This window comes from Ictidomys tridecemlineatus, chromosome 2 (assembly GCF_052094955.1).
Source record: "Ictidomys tridecemlineatus isolate mIctTri1 chromosome 2, mIctTri1.hap1, whole genome shotgun sequence".
Classification (NCBI taxonomy): domain Eukaryota; kingdom Metazoa; phylum Chordata; class Mammalia; order Rodentia; family Sciuridae; genus Ictidomys; species Ictidomys tridecemlineatus.
The window spans coordinates 140,868,823-140,889,767 of record NC_135478.1 but is presented as its reverse complement, the minus strand read 5'-3'; the positions used below and the strand labels follow the sequence as shown (position 1 = coordinate 140,889,767).

The window sequence follows — 20,945 nt, the reverse complement described above, 5'->3', positions numbered from 1 at the left end:
AAATATGTTGACATTGTTGGGATCCAGGGTACATACCATGGAAGAGACCAGATAAAGATGCAATGTGTCAAAGGTAAAAAGGACCCTACTGGGAATGCTTTGGAATTAAAAATAACAATATGAACTCACTTTTGTCAGATGGCAAAACTGGAATAATTTGAGCATCAGAATAATTAAGTATAATAATAAATTATAAACCATTGAAAAATAAGAATCCTTTGGTCATAAAAGACCAAGTGGTTCTATTCTGTTAGAAATAATGTGCTACAAAAGACACTACAGGTCATTTGACAAAAATGAGTACATATTGATATTTTGAATCATGAGTACATATTTGTCAAAACAAATACAGAAGCTAGATTAAAGTGTTGTGTCGTTGTTAAATCTTCTGAAATTGCTAACAGTCCTGTGGTTATTTAATGAAATCTTTATTTTTTAAATATACTCTGAATTATTTAGACACAATGGGGCATATGTTCAACTTAATCCATAATGATTCAGAGAGCAAGCTCTATATATTACTTAGATGTGCACTGTGTGTATGTGTGTGTGTGTGTGTGTGTGTGTACACAGTGTGCACAAGATAAAGCAAATAGCGCTAAAGGTAGCAACAGATGAATCTGGGTTAAGGATGTACAGAATTTTGTTATACCATTCTTGCAACTTTTCTTAAAACTTGAAATTTTTCTAACTAAATGATTTTTAAAAGGTTGTTGTTCAACATGAACAAAAATTTAAGGGTAAGAGCAAACTTGAAAGCAGAAGGTCTGATAATGCCACATATTTTGAAGGACTGTCATTTGGAAGGAGGATTAGGACTTTGAATTTGACTAATCTTATTTTGGTCAACCTGCTTTGTGTAATATCATTATAGCACATCCAAGTACCCATGGCTGGAATGATAGGTAGGAATTCTTTAAGTTTTATGTGGTCTTCAGGACCATTCAGTACAAGAGGTACAAAAATCACAGGATTCTGAGGGTACATTATATAAGATAAACAGAAGGGGACTAGGTGTAGAAAAATGGGAAATGGTGGGGTACACGAGTAATGCTTTTGCTGATGTCATTCAAATGTAATTAAAAACCATGCTACAATATTGTGTTATACGCCAGTGCTGTGTCTGGTCTAGGAGAGGCCAGCTGTGACCACATGGTGTCACTTAATCTTTCTTTCAGGTGAGGAAAAAGGTACCAAAAGTTACAGTGTGTAAGATAATGAGAGATGTAAATGTGTGCATATATATCAAAACCACACCATTTTTAATGAAAGAAACTGATATCCACACATTTGTACTTCTGTACAATTTGGGGTAATATATAATTTTAAGCTGTTTACAAATAACATGTACTGCTTCAAATATTACATAAGGTTGATAATACATTTCTAGCAGAAATAAATATATTGCACTTAAAAAGAACTTCATTAGATGTTACTTCATAGTATTACGCGTATAATTTCCTTTTTTCCATAGAACATTTCCCAAGCCCTTCCCTCCCACCCTGAACACACACACTTCATTACAGTGATGGTTCTCACACAGTTCAGTAAGCAAACGAAGACACAGCAAACCATGAAACTGTGATAGTCTAAAGAGGCATATCTAATTTTACCCTTTAGGAAATAAAAGAACTTCTTTTAGGTTTTGGAAATTAAAAAAAATTAACTAAATACAATATGTTAATGTACCAAAAGTAAAATACAACAAATTGTATTTTTTGTCCATTTATACTATTTCACAAAAATGTTATTTACTTATTACTTGAAACAATGAAAAGTTATTACCTTCTACTTTGTTTAAAGGGGAGAGGGGATTGAAATTATTTGAGAGAGAAACAGAAAGAAGGCTGGAAAATATTTTTGGATTACTTGCCCATCAAATATTTATAAATGAACTTTTCTATATTTAAGCATGCTGAAGAAAAATAAGAACTAGGATATTTTATAAATGGAATGAATGAGGAAGTAATGAAGGAAGAGTTTTATGATTTTCTAAAGTTTTAAGAGTCTGTAACATTTGCTTGTTTACAGAAAAAAGAATCCTTTAATTCTAACGTAATATAAAAATTTATACAAAACTCCTCTCAGGCACCACTCAGTAGAGGAGCAAGTTGAAAATCTTCTGTCTAGATTTAGGCTAGAGCATCTTCTTGTTTTAATAATTATCAATTCTCTATCCATTTCATAATGAAAACAATTTTACTCACTTAAATCAGTGGAAGATAGAATAAAGTGTTCGTTTTCTTGTGATGTTTCCCTATATATTGCATAACTGAATTTCTGGAGCTTTAGTTACTAAGTCATGATTAACCTTGTCTGTATATTTAATGGGGTATAAAGTCGTTCCATACACTTTACTTGAAGGTGCTCGTTCTCAGTATAACCGGGCTTTATATAAGCAAGACAGTGTGAAAAGCTAATGTGAAACATAGAAAAATTCCGAAAAATTCATAAGCAGTATGAGATGAAGATACTTCACATTTATTTCCTGGGCTTTTAGAGGGTTTCCTTTTCCTTTTTGTTTAGGAGATGGCTGTGGCTAAAGAAACAAAATGACAGAAGTGTGGATAAAGGTGGAAGAGGAGAGATCTTGGAATGCCCCAGAAGTCACTGTACCGCCTGCAGTTTAGCCCTACACAAGGGTGCTTGCTAGATAATACGGCATCATCAGGAAGCTTTATAATATCATGCACTCAGTGCCCAACTATCAGAAATGGTGATAGGCCCTCCCAGAAAGATACAATTGGTATAAACTCAAAGTGACCAGCAACGCAATACAAAATTGTTAATCGAGACCTGTTACCTAAAAATTTGTGATATGTTAGACACAAGATGGATATATTTATTGCTTGTACTGCTAAAGGTAGGCAGAGGAGGGAAGAGATTTACTAAATAAGTAGAAAGAATAACTGAACTTAAAATTATTGACAATTGTTTTAAAAACAAATCTCAAATGCAGAGCCTACTAAGTTATAAACTGATTTGATTCCTTACAGTTCCACCAATCTGGTCTGACAGGCAGGAACTCTTTTTAGCAGCACTGCACATTAGCTGTGCTTTTTGATACTGTAATATACTTAGAGGAAAAAACAAGAATTTATTACAAATGTAACTCCTGGTTGTTATCATTTGGTTGGCTTTCCCATTAAATATATAGTTCTTGCAATCACCTTAGGTAGAATAGATTTCGAATTTTAAATACTAAGCTCCCCAGGGGTCAATAAGAATTGACAACAGAATCATTTGGAATGACTCAGGTGGGGTTAATGTCTACCTCTTGGTTCCCATGACTAGAGTGACCGATTTGCTTGCAATCTGTTTCTCTTGTGCTTTTTCTCTCTAGTTCAGGTAAGACCAGTGCTTAAAAATATATCCCATGTAGAATTTCAGGGATCATTTTTCCAGAGCCTGCTTTGCTTTTCTTTAAGCAGTCTACCCTAGTTTTAGTCTCACATTGCTTAATTACAAAACAAAGTTATAAGTTAGGAAATAATGGTATACAACTACATTTCACAAAAAGACACATAAGCCTACTTGCTATTGGGAGAACTTTCAAATAGTAAATAATCCTCTAATTCTCTTTGAAAAGGAAATTTAGACACAGATCCACTTAAGCCAACCAGTAATTAAGTGGCATCATTGTGTAAAATAGCATCTTTTGTTATTCCTGCTTTAGGCAACAGCACTCTGTATTCAAAGGAATACTGGCAATAGGCCAACTATTAAACATTAAGTCCCTATCTAAACATTAGTCATAACTGCTTTGTTTAAAGAACTGCACATCTGTACTCTGAAAGTAAACTACCTAAGGATGCTACAGCATAACATGCAAGAAGTTAGAAAGTAACCTACAGTATATGCCATAGGGCTTTGAAATGCTTTGTTAACAGAGTCTGTGCTCCTTTGTAAGTAGACTTTAGGATTCAGTGAAAAATGGCAAGTGTAAAATCCAAAATTGGCATCTCATGGTCAGACTATGTCAAGATGCCTTGTTTCATGGGCTGAACATGCCCAAAAAAGGCATTTGATGTGTAGAAGTCTAACGTTAAACAACCAAATAAAATCTATGGAAGTCTGATGTGATAAGTATATTGCATTTACCCCCCAAATACACTTCTACTGTCAGTAACAATATTTCCCATCTCTCATAATAGATTCAATACTTTTGCAGTAAGAACAGAATAGAATGAAAATTACATATAGATATTAAATTAGAGTTTTGAGGAAATTGGCTAAGAAGACAGTTTACATCCTATAGCTGGAATGCATTATACCTTGAGTTGAAAGACTATTAACTTCATTAAATCTTTATTATTATGAAAATGAACTGTTGCTAAATACCAAATGTGGTTACCCAGACTGTAAATGCTAAGATATATGATGCTCAAAAATAATATGGATTATACAGAATTAAAATATAACTAATTACTATTATACACATTAAAGAAAGGCTTAAGAAGATAGCAAAAGTTGAAAATAAAGTGGATGAAGCTCTAATGGACTTATAAGAACTACCAATGTTTTTTGTCAGCAAGTTAATATGCAATTTCATATTGAGGAGTGAGAAAATGGTAAGAGTCTCCAAATGTAACACAGTAAGGAAAAAAGGTAAGTCAGATACATGGGCACATTACTACACATGAGCACACTAAATCATGGCTACCCAAGCATTTAGAATGGTCATTCTCAAACCCTGTCAATCAGTGGCAGCAGCAACAAAGCAGATTTATCAAAAATAAGAATATGGGCCAGTGCATTTTAACATCCATAAAGTCTCCCAAAAGCTGAAGTGAAAATGAAGGGGCCTTTGGCTCCCTTGGTAGAAAAATTCCTTTCAGAACAGAACAACCATCTTTTTATTTAAGCTGTAAGTGAAATAAAGCCTCACATATCATCATGCATAGGCTTTGGAGGGTTCCTCAGTGGTAAGTCAGTAGTATATTTAGAATGCAGCCCAGAAAAAAAAAAATCAGTCCTTAATCTAGAGAGGCCCTTGCTTCAAAACCAACAAGTTGTTGTAAGAAAGAGAATTAGAAAGAAAAAAGACTATAAAGACTGAGCTTGTCAAGTACTGGCCCTTCAATATTGCAAAAAGAGCTTTGTGAAGGCTTACTACACATATTCATCCACACAACAGGATGCATTAGCATTATCTCAGCTCCTTCCCCAGCAAACTAAATACAAAAAACTAAACATGCTTAAGCTACAGCACTACAGATATTTCTCTATTGGCTCCCACTTTCTACAGGGAGAAACTGACTTAAGTTAGTCATATGGTCAGTATGCTATATAGTATTGCCTCTTTGAAGATTTCTTTTAACTGTGGAAAGCAGAAAGAAAACCTATACACACTGATTTTATACATTACTGCATTGACACAGCATTTTTAACTAAGGAGTAAAGCACCTTAACATTCATCTGCCTTATATTATTAAGCTTTCTGGGTAAATTAATATCCTATTAGTTGCAAGATTTAGGCTGGCTAAGAACTTTATGTTGATTCTCTCCTGAACCTAAGACAGGTTCCCAACTTAAGTTCTCTAAGAGATATTCTCCCAACTACAGATGAATCCTGGTCCATGGTGCATTCCCTTAGCATTAGATTTTATTGTGAGTCCAGCTCTCCTCTTTAATAGGTCCCATGTATCTTGGAGAGCCCCTGCTCCCAATACCCGCCATCCCGCCCACCCAACCCTGCCTATATTTCCATACCCATTTGCACATTCTGGATCTAAATTCTCCCCTTTTTAGAAGAGTCATACAAATGGTGTCATCACAGCAGAGGAGTGGCGTAGTCCCTGGATGGCAGCATAGGGCCCCTGCTGAAAGTAGTGATGGTACCGTGGCATGTGGAATGAAGGGAACGTTGGACCACTCCCTTGCATGGAGCTCGCAATGGCTGATGGGGTCAGAGGCATCCCCAGCCGACTATATGGTGGCAGAGAACCCTGTATGGGGTGAGGAATGGGTGTTGCTATGGATGCTGTGCTGGTGCCAAGAGCAGTCAGAGACTGTGGGTGCTGAAATCCAGGAAAACTGGAAGAAGATGATACCCAGGAGCTGAGAGACAAATTGTCAGATGTTGTAAAGGCTGACCCTATGAGGAAAAAAAAAAAAAAACACTCATTAGACTGGAATGGCATTATCTGTAAAGTTCTATTTATTTTCAAAAATATTTAATAGATCTATGATTTGAAAAGATAACTGCACATGAGATTTGTCATGGGCCAAATCTACCTTTTTAGATATGAAGATATTATTTAAATCCTGCATGAAAGAATTTACTAACTGAAAAAAGACTTAACTCACTAAATGGCTTGCATATTCCCACAGAATGACCAAAACACAATAGCTTGCCTGAAGGTGATGAACTGATTCCCTGGGGCTCCAAATATCTGTGTTCTAACTTTTGCAGCATCTCCATAAAAAAGACTCCTTATGGATGTCTAAGTCTCAACAAAGCTATATAACTTCCGAAGCCACTTATGAGAATCTAAAAGAATAAACTGTCCTATACTGCAGCACCTAAAAGTTTAAACAAGAATTGACATTAAATTTTCTGGCTGCATTAGCAGTTTGCATGGTTAAGTAATAAGAAATATTCTATATTTTCTCTGATGATATCTTCTGGACAAAAAAAAATGACAGAGGTTCCCTCCCCATACAAACGCTCCAGTTCCCGGGATAGAGCACCTTTGGCCTCTTCTCAGGACTTCCTTCCCCAAGTGTAGGGGCAACTAGGCAACTAGACAGGGAAACTAGGCTTATTCTTCCTCTCACCACTGGGGTCGTCACTTTTACGTGATACCCTTCACAGGACAATCCTCTTTTAAAAGTGTTTTCCACTTCTGTCTTTGATCCTAATAAGACATACCTAATGTACGCAGAACAGATATATTCCTTCATTTTCAGATTATATAGCTGAAGTTCAGAAAGACTAGTAAACTGCCCCCAAGGTTCAACAGCTCTTTGGTACTAAATTACAGACAAGTACCTCCTGACCCCTAAGTCAAAGGCTCAGTGTCCTTTTACTAGAAAACAGTAACTTTAGGCAGTGTCATCACTTAGAACTTGGACAATAATACATGTGGAGATCATAAGATGGTAAGGGGTGTCCCCTCCTGAGAAGGCCCTGAAATCCTTTCCTGACAGTTGTGTACCCTTGGGGACAGGCTGTCTCATCAAGTACCTACCTTCATTCTCCTTTAGGAACTCTAGCTCCCATGGCTCCGCAACCCCCCAAAGCTATCTTACCTCGATTTTGGGTTGTCTGAGTCTCATCCCCCAGGACATCCTCTTCTCCTCCATAGGTACGGATGGGTGAGCGGGCATAGGAATGCTTCTGGATCAGGCTCTCCACACTCTCCCTAGGTTACAAAGTAATATGTAATGAGTTCACTACGAAGTTAAGAACTCAGAGATACCAGGGGGTCTTAAGGATAATTCACTAGTCAGTAAATCTGTTTTCTCAGTCCAAAGGAAACCACTTCAGGGAAACAACATGTGAAATGTGTTCATGTATTCTGTTGTAGAGTGACTCCTCAGACATCAACTCAAGTCCATAAATGCAAGCACATAAAACTGTAGGATGAGAGCAATCTCTTGAAACCCTATAAGACGAAGGATAAAGAGGTGAACAAGGAACCATGATTACCTGACTACAGGAATATGGAAGTTAATGATGTGAAAAATTTTGTGACCGAAGAGAATCTGTGGAGCATTTTCTAATGATTTCACTGACAATGAATACAAAATACTCAAATGATCCAAACGGCACTGATTCAACATCTGACAAAATGTTGCCAAAAAATCCAAAATAATTGATCATAAAAAAGACTTATTGTTCACTAACAGATCAAACAATTGATGATAGTACCTGACAATATGGATAGTTTGGGTAATGCACACTCTGAGATCCTTATTGCTTTAAGACTGAAAATTATAGAAAAAACTGTGAAGGAGACATCAATGGCAGTAAGCCCCTAGAAAAACTGGTACATTGTCTTTGTAGATTATCTTCCTCTTGCACCGCAGTCTGTGAATCAAAGAATGAGGTTAACTTTAAAAACAAAAATTATTTTTGGTACTGGGCAATTGATCTGCTGCTATTCAAAAAAAAAAATCTATCAAGATTTTAGCCAAGTTAAGTTCTTTGCCAAAAATGAATACTAATAGCACATAAGCTTGCACAGCATATATTTTAGGTATATCTGTGAACTAATGATCAACACTAAATTAACCACCAAATGACCAAAAGAGGATTTAAAATTTTATGTTGGTAGTAAATTTCATATTGGAGGAATAAGAAAAATGAATAAATGTCATACTAACTTTTCAAAATGTAACCTTATGATTTCACATAGATATACATACTTTACCTGTGGGAAAAATACTATCTAATTCATAGTGCATTTGGTGTTCTAGAAAGCTCATGTATGTGCACAGATGAAAAAGGTAGTCTTCTTAGCTAGAATAGGGGATGAGTCTACTTCTCAATCCTCCATTCTGTTCTTTTGATCTGTGCGTGATCTTGATAGCAAAACCACACTGTCCTGATTACTGTAGCTCAAATAAAGTCTTGAAATTAGCTAGTATTTTTTTCAAAGTTGTTTTTGTTATTCTATTCCCTTTGTATTATAATGTGAATTTCAGTATTACACTTTATTCATTTCTTTTAAAAAGCCTACTGGGATTTAGATCAGAATTGTGTTAAATCTGTAGAACAATTTTTGAAGAACTGACATATTAAGTCTTTCAACCCATGCACCAATATGTCCTTTCTTTTATTTAAGTCTTCTTTAGTTTCTCTCAGCAGTGCTTTGGTTTTTGCTTTGTTTTGTTTTGTTTTGGTATCAGAGATTGAACCCAGAGGCATTTAACCACTGAGCCACATTGAAACCCTTTTTTTGTATTTTATTTAAAGACAAGGTCTCACCAAATTGCTTAGGACCTCGATAAGTTGTTGATGCCAGCTTTGAATTTACAATCCTCCTGCTGATGTGTTAGGGTCTATAAACAAGTCAAGATGGCGCCTGGCATTTTGCCAGGGGGAGTGGTTTGTGAAGTAATGCCAGCGAGCCATTAAGTGTGGAGATTCCTTATTGGTTGACTGCTGCATCTAGTTTATGTTAATTAGATAAGCTGTGTGGATTGTATATATACCCCTCCTGTCCTACAATAAACGGCTCCCACTCCTGCTGTATCGATCTACACAAGTTCCTCGTCACTCCCAGGTTATTTTGCTGCAGCCGGACTGCGACACTGATGCCTCCCAAGCCACTGGGATTACAGGCGTGTGCTACCCGACACAGGCGGCAGTGTTTTGTAGTTTTAAATATGTCTTGCATGTCTGTTGCCAGATTTATCTCTAAACATATTTTAGTAAATATTGCTTTTTATTTTGATTTCTAATTGTTCACTGATAATAGGTATGTTATTTTTTTGCATGTTGATCCTGTATCCTGTGACCTTACTAAACACACCGATTTACTCAAGTAGCTTTTTTATAGGTTTTCATTTTCTATATAAATAACAGATAAAAAAATTCTGTGTGAACAGAGATAATTTTGATTGTTTATTTTCCAATCATGATGGATTTTATTTAATTTTCCTGGCTTATTGCAATAGCTAAAAGTGCCCATACAAATTTGAACTCACAGTGGTAAGAGTAGACATCCATGATTTTTCCTTATTTTGAACAAGATCATTTAGTCTTTGACCACTAGTTATAATATTAGCCCTCAATGTTTTGTATATGCCTGTATCAGACTGAAAAGGTTCCCTAGTTTAATAAATTTTTACCAGGAAGATGTTGAATTTTCTTAAATGTTTTCGTATGTCTACTGAAATGATCAAATGCTTTTTCTTTTTTAGGTTGTTAATATGGTCAATTATATATTGGTTGGACTTCCTATGTTAAACTAACCCAACATTCCTGAACTAACCCCTAGTCAGTCCTGATATATTATCTTTTTGTTGAACTCAATTGCCTAGAATTCTGTTTAGAATTTTTCCATAATATTTATAAAGGATATTGGGCTATAGTTTTCCATTTTGTGATATCTTTCTTTAGTTTTAGCATTAAGGTTATTACACTGGTCTCACATAATTAGTTTTAAAATATTCCCTTTTCTTCAATTTTCTAGAATAGCTTATGTAAAATTGTTATTATTTCTTCCTTAAATGTTTGGTGCAATTTACCAGTAAAGTCATTGCACCTGCAATTTTTTTTTTATGAAATGTTTTTTAACTACAAATTCACAGCCATCAGATTGTCTACTTCTTCTTAAATAATATTTAGTAGTTTGTGCCTTCAAAAAGATTGTGCATTTTATTTAAATTGTGGAAATTATAAGAAGTGTTTATAATATATTATAGAATATATTATTTTATTATCATTCTGTTTAATATTTGAAGAATCTATGGTGATATTACTTCTCTCATTGATAATGGTAATTTGTGTTTTCCACCCCCCACTTTTTTTGGGTCAGTATGGCTGAAAGAATTGTCAATTTTATTAATCTCTTCATTTGGTTCCAATGATGCTCTTTGTTGTTCTCCTGTTTTCTATTCCATTGATTTCGACTCTAATATTTACTTTCTTCCCCTGAACTTGGATCTCATGTGCTCTTTTTGTTTAGTTTCTTGAGATGAAAGATGAGGTAATGGATTTGAGATATTCCTTCAATACTAAAGAAGATAAAAATTTTCCCTAAATACTTTTTAGCAGCATCCCACAAGTTTCTATATATCATATTTTCATCTTCCTTCAGTTCAAATTATTTTCTTATTTCCTTTTTGATATTTTTCTTGCCCTCCCTATGGGTTGTTTTCATTTTCTATATAAATAACAGTTTTAGTTTAACATAATTATATAATCTGTTATATAAATAACAGATTTAGTTAGCTATTTAGTTTCCAAATATGTATAGACTCTCCAGATGTCTTCCTGTCATTGATTTCTGATATAATTCATGTCTGTTGTGGTCAGAGAACATATTTTGTAAAAGTTACATGCATTTAAATATATTGAGACTTGTGGCATAGAGTATGGTCTATCATGGAAAATTTGCAAAGAAGATATATTTAGCTGATGCTGGAAGGAGTGTTTTCTAATGTAAATGGGGTCAATTTGGTTGATATTCAAATATTGTTCATTACTCATTTTATATCTACTTGGTCTACCTGATTATTTTGAGAGAGGAATATTGAAATTTTTAAGGATGACTGTATATTTGTCTCTTTGTCCTTATAGTTCTGCCAAACATGAAGATTTATTATTAGGTACATAACACCTAAGATTGCATGTCCTCCTGAGGAGTAGAGCCTTTTAATTAGTATGAAATGATCTACGTTGTCTCTAATAACATTCTTTTCTCTGAAATCTACTTTGATTAGTGCTAACATTTAGATCATTTTTTTCTATTGCTTTACTTTCAGTTTATGTCTTTATATGTAAAGTATGTTCCTTGTAGGCAACATAAGTTTGGGCTCACTTTTTAATTCAAACAAAAATTGAAGTATTTAGTGAATTTATATTTAAAGTGATTTTTATGTGGTTACACTGAAATATATTAGCTTCCTATATGTTTCCTATTTGTACATCTGTTCCTTATTGTCTTTTTCCTTTATTTTTCATTCTTTATGGTTAAATTTTTATGATTCCATTTTGTTTCCTTCATTGGTTTATTAGTTACAACTTTCTTATGTTTTGATAGTAGATGCCTTCACATTTGTAGTAAATATCTTTAATTTGTCATAATTTATCTTCAAGTTAATTATTATGTTTTCAAGTATGGTATAAGAATCTCACTGCCTTGTGCAATGGTACACGCCTGTAATTCCAATGGTTTGGGAGGCTGAGGCAGGAGGATCATGAGTTCAAAGCTAGCCTCAGCAACATCAAGGTGCCAGTGAGACCTTATCTCTAAATAAAATACAAAATAGGGCTGGGAATGTGCCTCAGTGGCTGAGTTCCCCTGAGTTCAATCCCTGGTATATGCCTCCACCCCAAAAAAAGCAACTTACCAATCCCCAGCAATGTCCCACCCCCAAAAAATCACAATAATATATTTTCATTTCTCCTTTCCAACCTTTGTGCCATTCCTGTCAAACATTTTGATTTACATAAATCCCACTATGCATTATTATATTTGTTTAAATAGTTAATTATTGTTTTAAAAAATTTAAATAGTATGAAAATATTTGATCTCCTTATCCAAGTAGTTATCATTCCTCCTGCTCTTCATTTTTTTGTGTAAACCCAGACTAACATCTAGTATAATCCCCTTTCACCTGAAGAACTTCACTGAACACATCTGTAGTGCAGTTTGTTTTCGCTTTTGTATGTCTGAAGAAAAGTCTTTATTTTGCTTTTGTTTTTTGAAAGACATTTTTTTTCTGGGTATAGAACTCTAGGTTGACAGACCTTTTCTTTCTGTTCTTTAAAAATATTCCTTCACTGTCTCCTCACTTTGTTTCTAACAATAAACCTGTTCTCATCTTTATCTTTATTCTTCTTATTACAGAACTTTCTTCTGGGATATGAGTAAATTATTTGGAAGTAAAATTTTGGGTTTGGCTTGCTTTCAAAATATGTGATATAGGACTGGACCCCCGTTCAGCTGAGAGCTAACCTTTCCTCACTTCTGAAGCAAAACCCTCCTAAGCACTCTACCAAATGCCATGTAAAATCAAAAATTTTCCATTCCAACTAGTTGGATTAGGCACTTTTCCCATTCCTGTGTGAACATTAGGCATTGGTTGTTTCCTGCAATCTTTTCAGATGCTTATATATAAATAAAATGAATGAATAGTGAATAAACAAATGAATATATGATACATCCACACATATAGATATGTATATGATGAGTTGCTGCTATGAACATGCATTATTTTAGAAATTGCAGAGATAGCAGTAAACAAAGCACTTAAACTTCCCTGCCTACTAAGGGAGGAAAATCGTGGGGGTGGGGAAGAAAAGCACAGTAAATTAAATCATAGTGCTAGGAAAAATATAAATAGGAAATCAGAGAATAATGATAATAACTGTTAGTGTCAGCATTAAATAATACTGAATTTGAATTACTTAAAAAAGTATCTGACACATAGAAGATACGCAGAAGATGTTAGAGCCCTAGAAAAATATATCTAAAACAGACAAAAATATTTTATTCTCTAGATTATTTTCTCCATTTCTACCTTTCTGAATAATCCTTTTCATAATAATGTGATCCCTTATCTAATGATTTATTAACATTAAATCATTTTCCCATGATTTAATGTTAAAGTGAGCAGAGAAATTTTCTAGAATGATTTTTACAATTCTACTACAAAATTATATCTATCATATTAATATTTTCATGAGGAAATGAAAGCTTTAGTGATTCTTTTTCACTTGATTACAAATATAATCTATTTTTTTGAAATTCTTTGAGCAGACTTGTTGAAATAAAAACTTCATCATGGTAACTGATGATCAAGCTATTCCATTTCTGAGTGTATATCCAAAGAAAATGAAATCAGCATGCTGAAAAGAACCCTTCAGGGGTTGTGGCTCAGTGGTGGAGCACTTGCATGAGTAAGTGTGAGGCCATGAGTTCAATCCTCAGCACCACATAAAAATAAATAAACAAAATAAAGGTATTGTGTCCATCTACAACTAAAAAAAATATTTTAAAAAAAGATACATGCCTGTGTTCATTGTGCGGCTAAAATATGGAATCACTGTACATCCCCATCAACAGATGAATGGCTAAAGAAAATTACACACACACACACACACACACACACACACACACACACAGAGTAAAATTATTCTGCTATAAAAAAGAAATCTTGCTATTTGCAAGAAAATGGACATAACTGGAGGACATTATGTTAAGTGAAATAAGCTCTCTCTCATATGTGGAAATATTTTTTAAAAGTTGATTTGAATACAGAATAGTGATTACTACAGATTGGGATGTGAGGACAAGAGAGTAGATAAGGGAGGCTAGATATGATAAGTATACACTGAGTACCTGTGTTGAAGTATCACACCGAACCACATTAACATGTACAATCCACGTTAATAAAAAAAATAATGAAAATGACAATTTGGCATGACATAGGTCCTAATTAATCTGCTAACTGCCAAATATTTCAATCATTATATGCTGAATTTTGAAACTAGAAGCTTTAACAGTTAACATCACTTACTCAAGAATTTAATTTACTATAATATTAGAAAGTGACTGTCATTTTGGATAACCTGTATCCTTAAGAAGAAAGTCAAATGACCTATACAACTCATAATAAAATTAAAATTATAACAAATACTCAAGTTGGTATCTTTTTGAGTCTGGGCCATGTGTTCTATTTTTAATATTTAAAATAAAATTAGATAAGAATTAGGTGATTGTTTCAGTACAAGCAAAATTTGTTTCAATATCCTAGAAATATTTTCTTTGGTATAGTTATAAAGGAATGGCCATCAAAGGGCCTAAATTATTGATAGTATATTTCTAAGATGTATTCCTCTTTCTGTAATTTCCGTATACAAAATGCTACATTCAAGCATTGAAATTCTAAATAGAATTACAGTATTTGCCTCTCCAAAAGTGCTTTTTCATATAAGAGCATTTAAACATCTTTCACATACACTCAAAAGAAAACTCATTTTCTAAATAACACAATGAATCACTGCCTTGAGAAACATTCTGCCTTTCTATAAAAAATACATTATATTCATTTTGTCCTTGCTAGATCATTGGTATCATTACTTATGCTTGTCTCTAGGAAGGGAAAAAAAGGGATTTTATCGAAGTGATTTACTTGTGTCAGGCCTGGAAGTGAACTGAAAGCAATGGCAGTTCTTATATAAAGAATAGCATAATTGAATTATTGCCTTTTAAGTGATTGAACACAGTGGTGCATATCAGAGCCATCTCTTCTGAAGATGTTACAAAAAGTAGTCAGCCCATGTTGTTTACTTTATGTCTAATCCCTATTTGCAGCAGAATGAAAAGTGCAAAGAATTTACGTACCCTGGAAGCCTATCACAAGGATTTCTAAAATGCTGTATCCTCAAAAATGAGGGATGACTCACCTAATAGGTTAAGTGACTTAGGTCTTTTGAGCTATGACAGTATCTTGTCATGCTCAATTCTGTTATATGCTAGTGCAAGAGATTTGAGTTTTAGTAGATTTACCTTTGGATTTAAAAGGTAAATAAAATGGATACCGTTATGGAAGGTTAGCCTTTTTAGCATCTATTGCTAAATTATCTTCTAGGCAAAAAAGTGCATCATTCTCTTGGGTGATCTTCAAAAGAATTTTTCTGACTACTTTGTGACCATCAATTTCAGGAATAATATGCATGTCAGAGACACAATCAGAGCCAAACATGGACAAAATAGAGGATGGTGACAATGATTTTCATAGCTCCTACCAAAATGTTCAGAACTACTTCAAGTCATTTGAACTATTTGTTCAAACTCTCCAGTGTTCTACCAATATTAGAACTGGCTGCCCTTCCTCTATCTCTGAAATGTCTCAATGCTCAAAAAGCAAAGCCTTCCCTTTCCCCTCACATTCTCTTCATCACCACTGTTCCAAATAAATTCCTCTTTTACTGCACTTACTAGATTAATAGCAATTATGTGCTTGCATTGACTGTCTTCACTATTGGACTACTGGTCCCAGATCAGAAAAAAAAAAATGCTTCTTTTGTCTAAGCAGGGGTTCTCAGACATGGTGTGCATCAGAATCACCTAGGAGGTTCCATAAACTGTCCAGCCCTACCCTAGAGCTTCAGACTATGTCTGGGGGGTGAATCTAACATGTTTCCAAGTGACATTGATGCCACTAGCATGGAGGCCACACTAAGAAAATCACTGCCCTAATAAATGATTTAAGAGTGTGCTTGCTGGAGCTGCTTAACTGTCTTTATTCTGCCACTTGTCAGCTGTGTGCTTAAGGGCAAATTACTTCACTTTCCCATGTCTCCATTTTCTCTCTGTAAAATGAGGATTTTAATATGATCTCTCTCTTAAAAGTTATGGTTAAGTGAATTCATGCACATATACAGCTTAATTATTATCTAGCATAGCTCAGTAAATGTTTATAGATAATAAAATTAAATTTTCTTTATTAATAATGAGTATCAAGATCCTGTGTTCCAAAAGCTGATTACACAATCATTCATTTTAGCTGAAATTGACACTACCAAGCCCTACAACTTTCTATGCTTCATTTAAACCTTCCTTCCCACCAAATTTTATATATATATATTCTTTCTGATTATATATACTTAAATGTTATTTTCATTTAAACTTTAATTTCCTCTTCTAAATACAGACCTGGCAAAAACTGTGTTCAAGGAGAAAATGTTAAATCCATTAAAAACAAACCTAACTTTTCAAAAACAAAATATTTAAAGTTGTTGCTCATCAACTTGTTCAAGTTTATATCATGTCTCATTGAGTCTTTATAAATAGCTCCTTGTCACAATATTTTGCTAAAGATTTATGCAGGTATATTATAAATTATAATACATCAATATTGTAGCTTCCACAAAATACTTGATAAATGAAAATTTTTAGGTAATACAATTTGAGATGTATTATAAATCATTAATTTTAATTTGAGAATTGAAGTATATTAAGCAATCAATTATGGAAAACAAAATACTTAATCTTTTAAAAAGCTTTTAGACTTTATTTTTATTTGACTAAATCCTATTGATTTTTTCCTTTTCATAGTAATATACATTTCTAGTTTTATATTATAATTAGTAACTTAAATAATTTTTCAGTGAAAAAAACAAAAATCTAGTTTTGTAAGTCTTAGGGCTGTGACAACTAGAAGAAAGCTTTCATGCAAAGTCCAGATTACTCAGCCTATAAATAAACTTCACTAAATTGTGAAGTAGAGAACAGACATCCTTTACATTCAGATGGAAAGACACCAGCAAGAACAAAACAGGATAATTCACAACCATAAGTCAACCATGAAGGATTGCTACTTATGCTAGTCTCTAGGAAGGGGAAAAAAGGGAATTTTTTTGAAGTGATTTAGACTTGCAGTTTTGTAAAACAAATGTTTCCTCTTAAAAGTTGTAGATAAATGAGTAACCTCTTAATGCAGAAAAACATTTTGCTAGTTAAAGGAATTTTGTGGTGATTTGTCCAATAATTTGAAAAAAGAAATTAACTTTGTTAAAGTCCATCCCTTCTCATTTGTTGTTTTCTTAGCAGACTATTTAAATTTTATTAAATGAATAGATTTTATTAAAGAGCAAAATTTAATATAGTTGCCAAGCAAAACTGCTTTTATTTTGTGCATGTAGACTTTTATACCAAGTCTATTTTCATTGGAGACTTTTTCTTTCCCAAGAAGCTAAATAACCAGATTCCTTATATATATCTGGGCTTTGATTTCTTCCATAAAAGTGGATGTGGAGGGGAATGGCAGATGGACTAGATGATCTTGTAGGTTCATTATGGCATATTGTTTATGAAGCTATAAATAGAGCCATGTACCATGTAATGACATTTAAGTCAATGACAGAACACATAGACCAGGATGGTTGTATCTTACAGCCCAGGTCTGCAGTAGGCCACACTATCTAGGTTTGTATTAGTATACTCTATGATGTTCATACAACTGCGCAATTGTGTAATGATGCAATTCTCAGAGGATATCCCTGTTGTTAAGTAACACATGATTACATATAAACAAAAGCAAAAAAGTTTAAAGTAGTTAGTTTGGAAAATTCAAGTGTTAGTTGAAAAGAAACTTGAGTGCTAACCCCAAATCTACTATTTGTGTGGCTGACTGTAGGCAAATCACTTTCTGTCTAGACCCTAGTTGCCACAATTGGTATACTGACAGGGATAAAATGATAAACTACTAAATTTAATTCTAATGTCAAAATAAATACTTCCTATTAAGTTCTTTTCTGAAAATTTAAAAGCAAAACACCAGGGCATACCTTTGTACACATAATAAAGTTGAAAACTAATTTCTTACTTTTTAATCCGTATTTAAGAAAAAGTAAATCACACACCAATAATTAAGAAAAAAAAGCTATTTTCATTTCAACAAGATTAGAATATTATAATATGCTATTCAGTAGTCACAGAGATAAAATTCAATTTTAAACTCCTTTATTTTTGTCTCTTGGTTCTAATATCTACTATGGTCTTGATGTCTATGTCCCATCAAAGTTTGAATCTGAAATCTAATCCCCAATGTGATAATAATATTAAGAGGTGGATGCTGAAAGGACTAGGTCATGAGAGTGGAGCCCTCATGTATGAGGACTGGTACCCTTATAAAAGACACCTGAAGGAGCTTGTTTGGCTTCCACCAAGAAGGCACCATCTATAAAGCAGAGAGGGAGATGAATCAGACAACAAATTTGCCAGCACCTTGATCTTGGACTTCCCAGCCTCTAGAACCATGAGAAACAGATGTTAGTTACTTGTAATCCACACAACTTATGTCTTTTGTTAAAGCAGCCTTAGTTACTAAGACACATCCAAGTAACAGTATGCTGCTGGGTTCCCTCCCTCTAAGCAGAGGTGACATAGATGTCCTCTATTCTCCCCATCTCAGAAGCCCTAATCTGCTCCATGGCTCCTTATAACAGAGTGTAGGTCCCAGGAGAGCACTGCAGGTCAGCAGGAGAAGGGGTACAGTCTAAGGTACAGAAAAAATTGACATTAACTTTTGCCATTTCCTGTCTTTAATATTTCTTTCAAGTAGCTTGCTTCTTCTGTAGTGTTTCCCTTTATTCAGGCTTGTTTGATGGATTTTTATGTATATTTACATAAAATGACATTTAAATAACAAATGCAAATGACATTTCACTTCTACTTTATTACAGAGATTTCATGATCTACTTTGTAAAAGTCTCCATAATACCCAAATATAGTTGTATTTATGAAAGATTAAGGGAATTAGCTAATTTATGAGCCATAATAATTTTGTTATTCACTAGGCTTAAGCTTAATAGATATTATTCTGAGCCAGTATTGTTTCCCCTCCTCCAAAAATTAACATAAATAATCTTCTCCTTGTCCCAAATCTATCTGATTTTCTTTAAGAGTGATAATGAGAACTTATTTTGTTCGCTACCTGAGTAACAAACCATCAGGTTGAACTAATTGGTTCATGACAGTGGCAGAGTTCTCTCTTTTCTGAGCTAGACAGAAGGCTTGGAAGAAAGCCCAGACAAGCAGACATCCTACACAGAGGAGAGAGGAACTAGGTGCACAAAACTGTACTGCAGAAAGTCTCATTCTGGATCAAACTCTAAGAAAAGTGACTAATATGTCCAGAATTCCAAGGCAGAGGAGGATTTTAAGAAATGCCTCTACTATAGGACAGACAGACTATGGAGCCCATTCAGATCTCCCAGTCCACTGAGCTGGCTCAATTGCCAGAGGAGTACTGGATGAGAGAAGGGAAATCTACATAATCCTCATCCTTCATTTCACTGTGAATTTCCTCCTCTCCACCCATAAAGTCATCAGCAGAGCTTTTGACAATGTAAAAAGGTTTCCACTGGGAAGCTCCCTATAATTTAGTGTAGGCAAAGTCTCAAGGTGTCTTCAAAGGACCCCTCTTTCTAAGAAAGTACAAAGAAGAGAAAAAGTGATATTCAGAGAATTACTTCTACCCTCTTTCTGTTGTTTCAGAAAGTCTGTGGGTAAAAGAAATAGAGGCCCTGAAATAATGCCCCAATAATGCCCCCTGAAAACCCTACCATTTGCAGAGACAATAAAAGCAAAGGAAAAAGAAGGTATTTTCCAATCCTTTAACAAGCTGATATTCTAGTAATCTTTTTAACACCTACTAACTTCTACTTTATTTTTTATTTTTCCCTAACTCCTTTAATACTAATTGTCTAAAGACTGCAAGGTTCTAGTACTCTGAAAGAGAAAAAAATTACAACCTTAGTCTGTTTTGTACTACCATCCCCAAAATATATGCGATGGAGTACTTTATAAAGAAAAGAGATTTACTTAACTTGCGGTTTTGGAGGCTGAAAAGTCCAAGATTGGGTGTTGACCCCATCTGTCAAGAACCTGGTGCTGTGTCATAACATGGTGGATAGCATCATGTAACAGCATGTGTGACAATGATGATGGTGTGTGCAAAGGAGAGAGAGGTCACATGGATAGAGAGAAGGCAAGCAAGCAAGATGAAAAAGACATTCTCAAAGTGAGCAGTCTAGTCCCTCTAGAGTAAGGACTCACTCCCTTAAGTAAAGTGCTCATCTCTGGTGATCTAATCATCTCATAAAGTTGCCATCCCCACCACCCCATGGAGACCAAGCCTCAACTTACAGCCTTCAAACCACAGCATAACCTGGTTTTCAGTTACTCACAATAACTAAGGCACAAGTTTAGAAGATGGACAAAAGTTACACAGATAACTAAGATCTCTAGGGAATCATTGAAAAGTGTGCATCTCTAAGCTAATACGTTTTCCCACTCTGTCATCTTTCTTCTGGCTTAAACTACCAGTGCGAAAACAACCCTAATAACACATCTCCACAACCTCTTTAGGGACAAGCAGGACATGTATTAGCAGAGATCAGATATCTCCAGCTTTGTCAAAGTAGTGTCACCATGTGGGTCTCACAATGAGGTTAGGATTCTTCATTTTAGTTACAGAAAAAAGAGGAAAAATCACCCTAAAGAGGTAAAATTTTATAGTAGGTTTCCTTGCTGCCAATATTTCATAGCCCCTTAAGATCTAAGCAAAGATACATCAGCAAACTTTTTCTGTTATGAGCCAGACAGTAAATACGTTAAGCTTTGCAAGCCATATGGTCTCTGTCACACATACTCAACTCTTACAGCAGGATGGCAAACACATTCAAAATATAAACTATATTGACTATGTTCCAATGCAACTTTATTAATAGACAAAAGTATTTACTCTCCTATTAT

General features: G+C 34.4%; 1 protein-coding gene across 1 annotated transcript in view; it reads right to left on the bottom strand.

Annotated features, from left to right (window-relative positions):
• Positions 1-1,241: 1,241 nt before the first annotated feature.
• Tbx20 (T-box transcription factor 20) overlaps positions 1,242-20,945 on the bottom strand; it is a 51,596-nt gene continuing 31,892 nt past the window's right edge. The window contains exons 7-8 of the mRNA XM_005319191.5: positions 7,255-7,367; positions 1,242-6,097 (exon numbers count right to left, since the gene is read on the bottom strand). Of these exons, the coding sequence (XP_005319248.1) occupies positions 5,757-6,097; positions 7,255-7,367 (454 nt within the window). The 3' untranslated portion in view covers positions 1,242-5,756. The remainder of the gene's footprint in view (positions 6,098-7,254; positions 7,368-20,945) is intronic.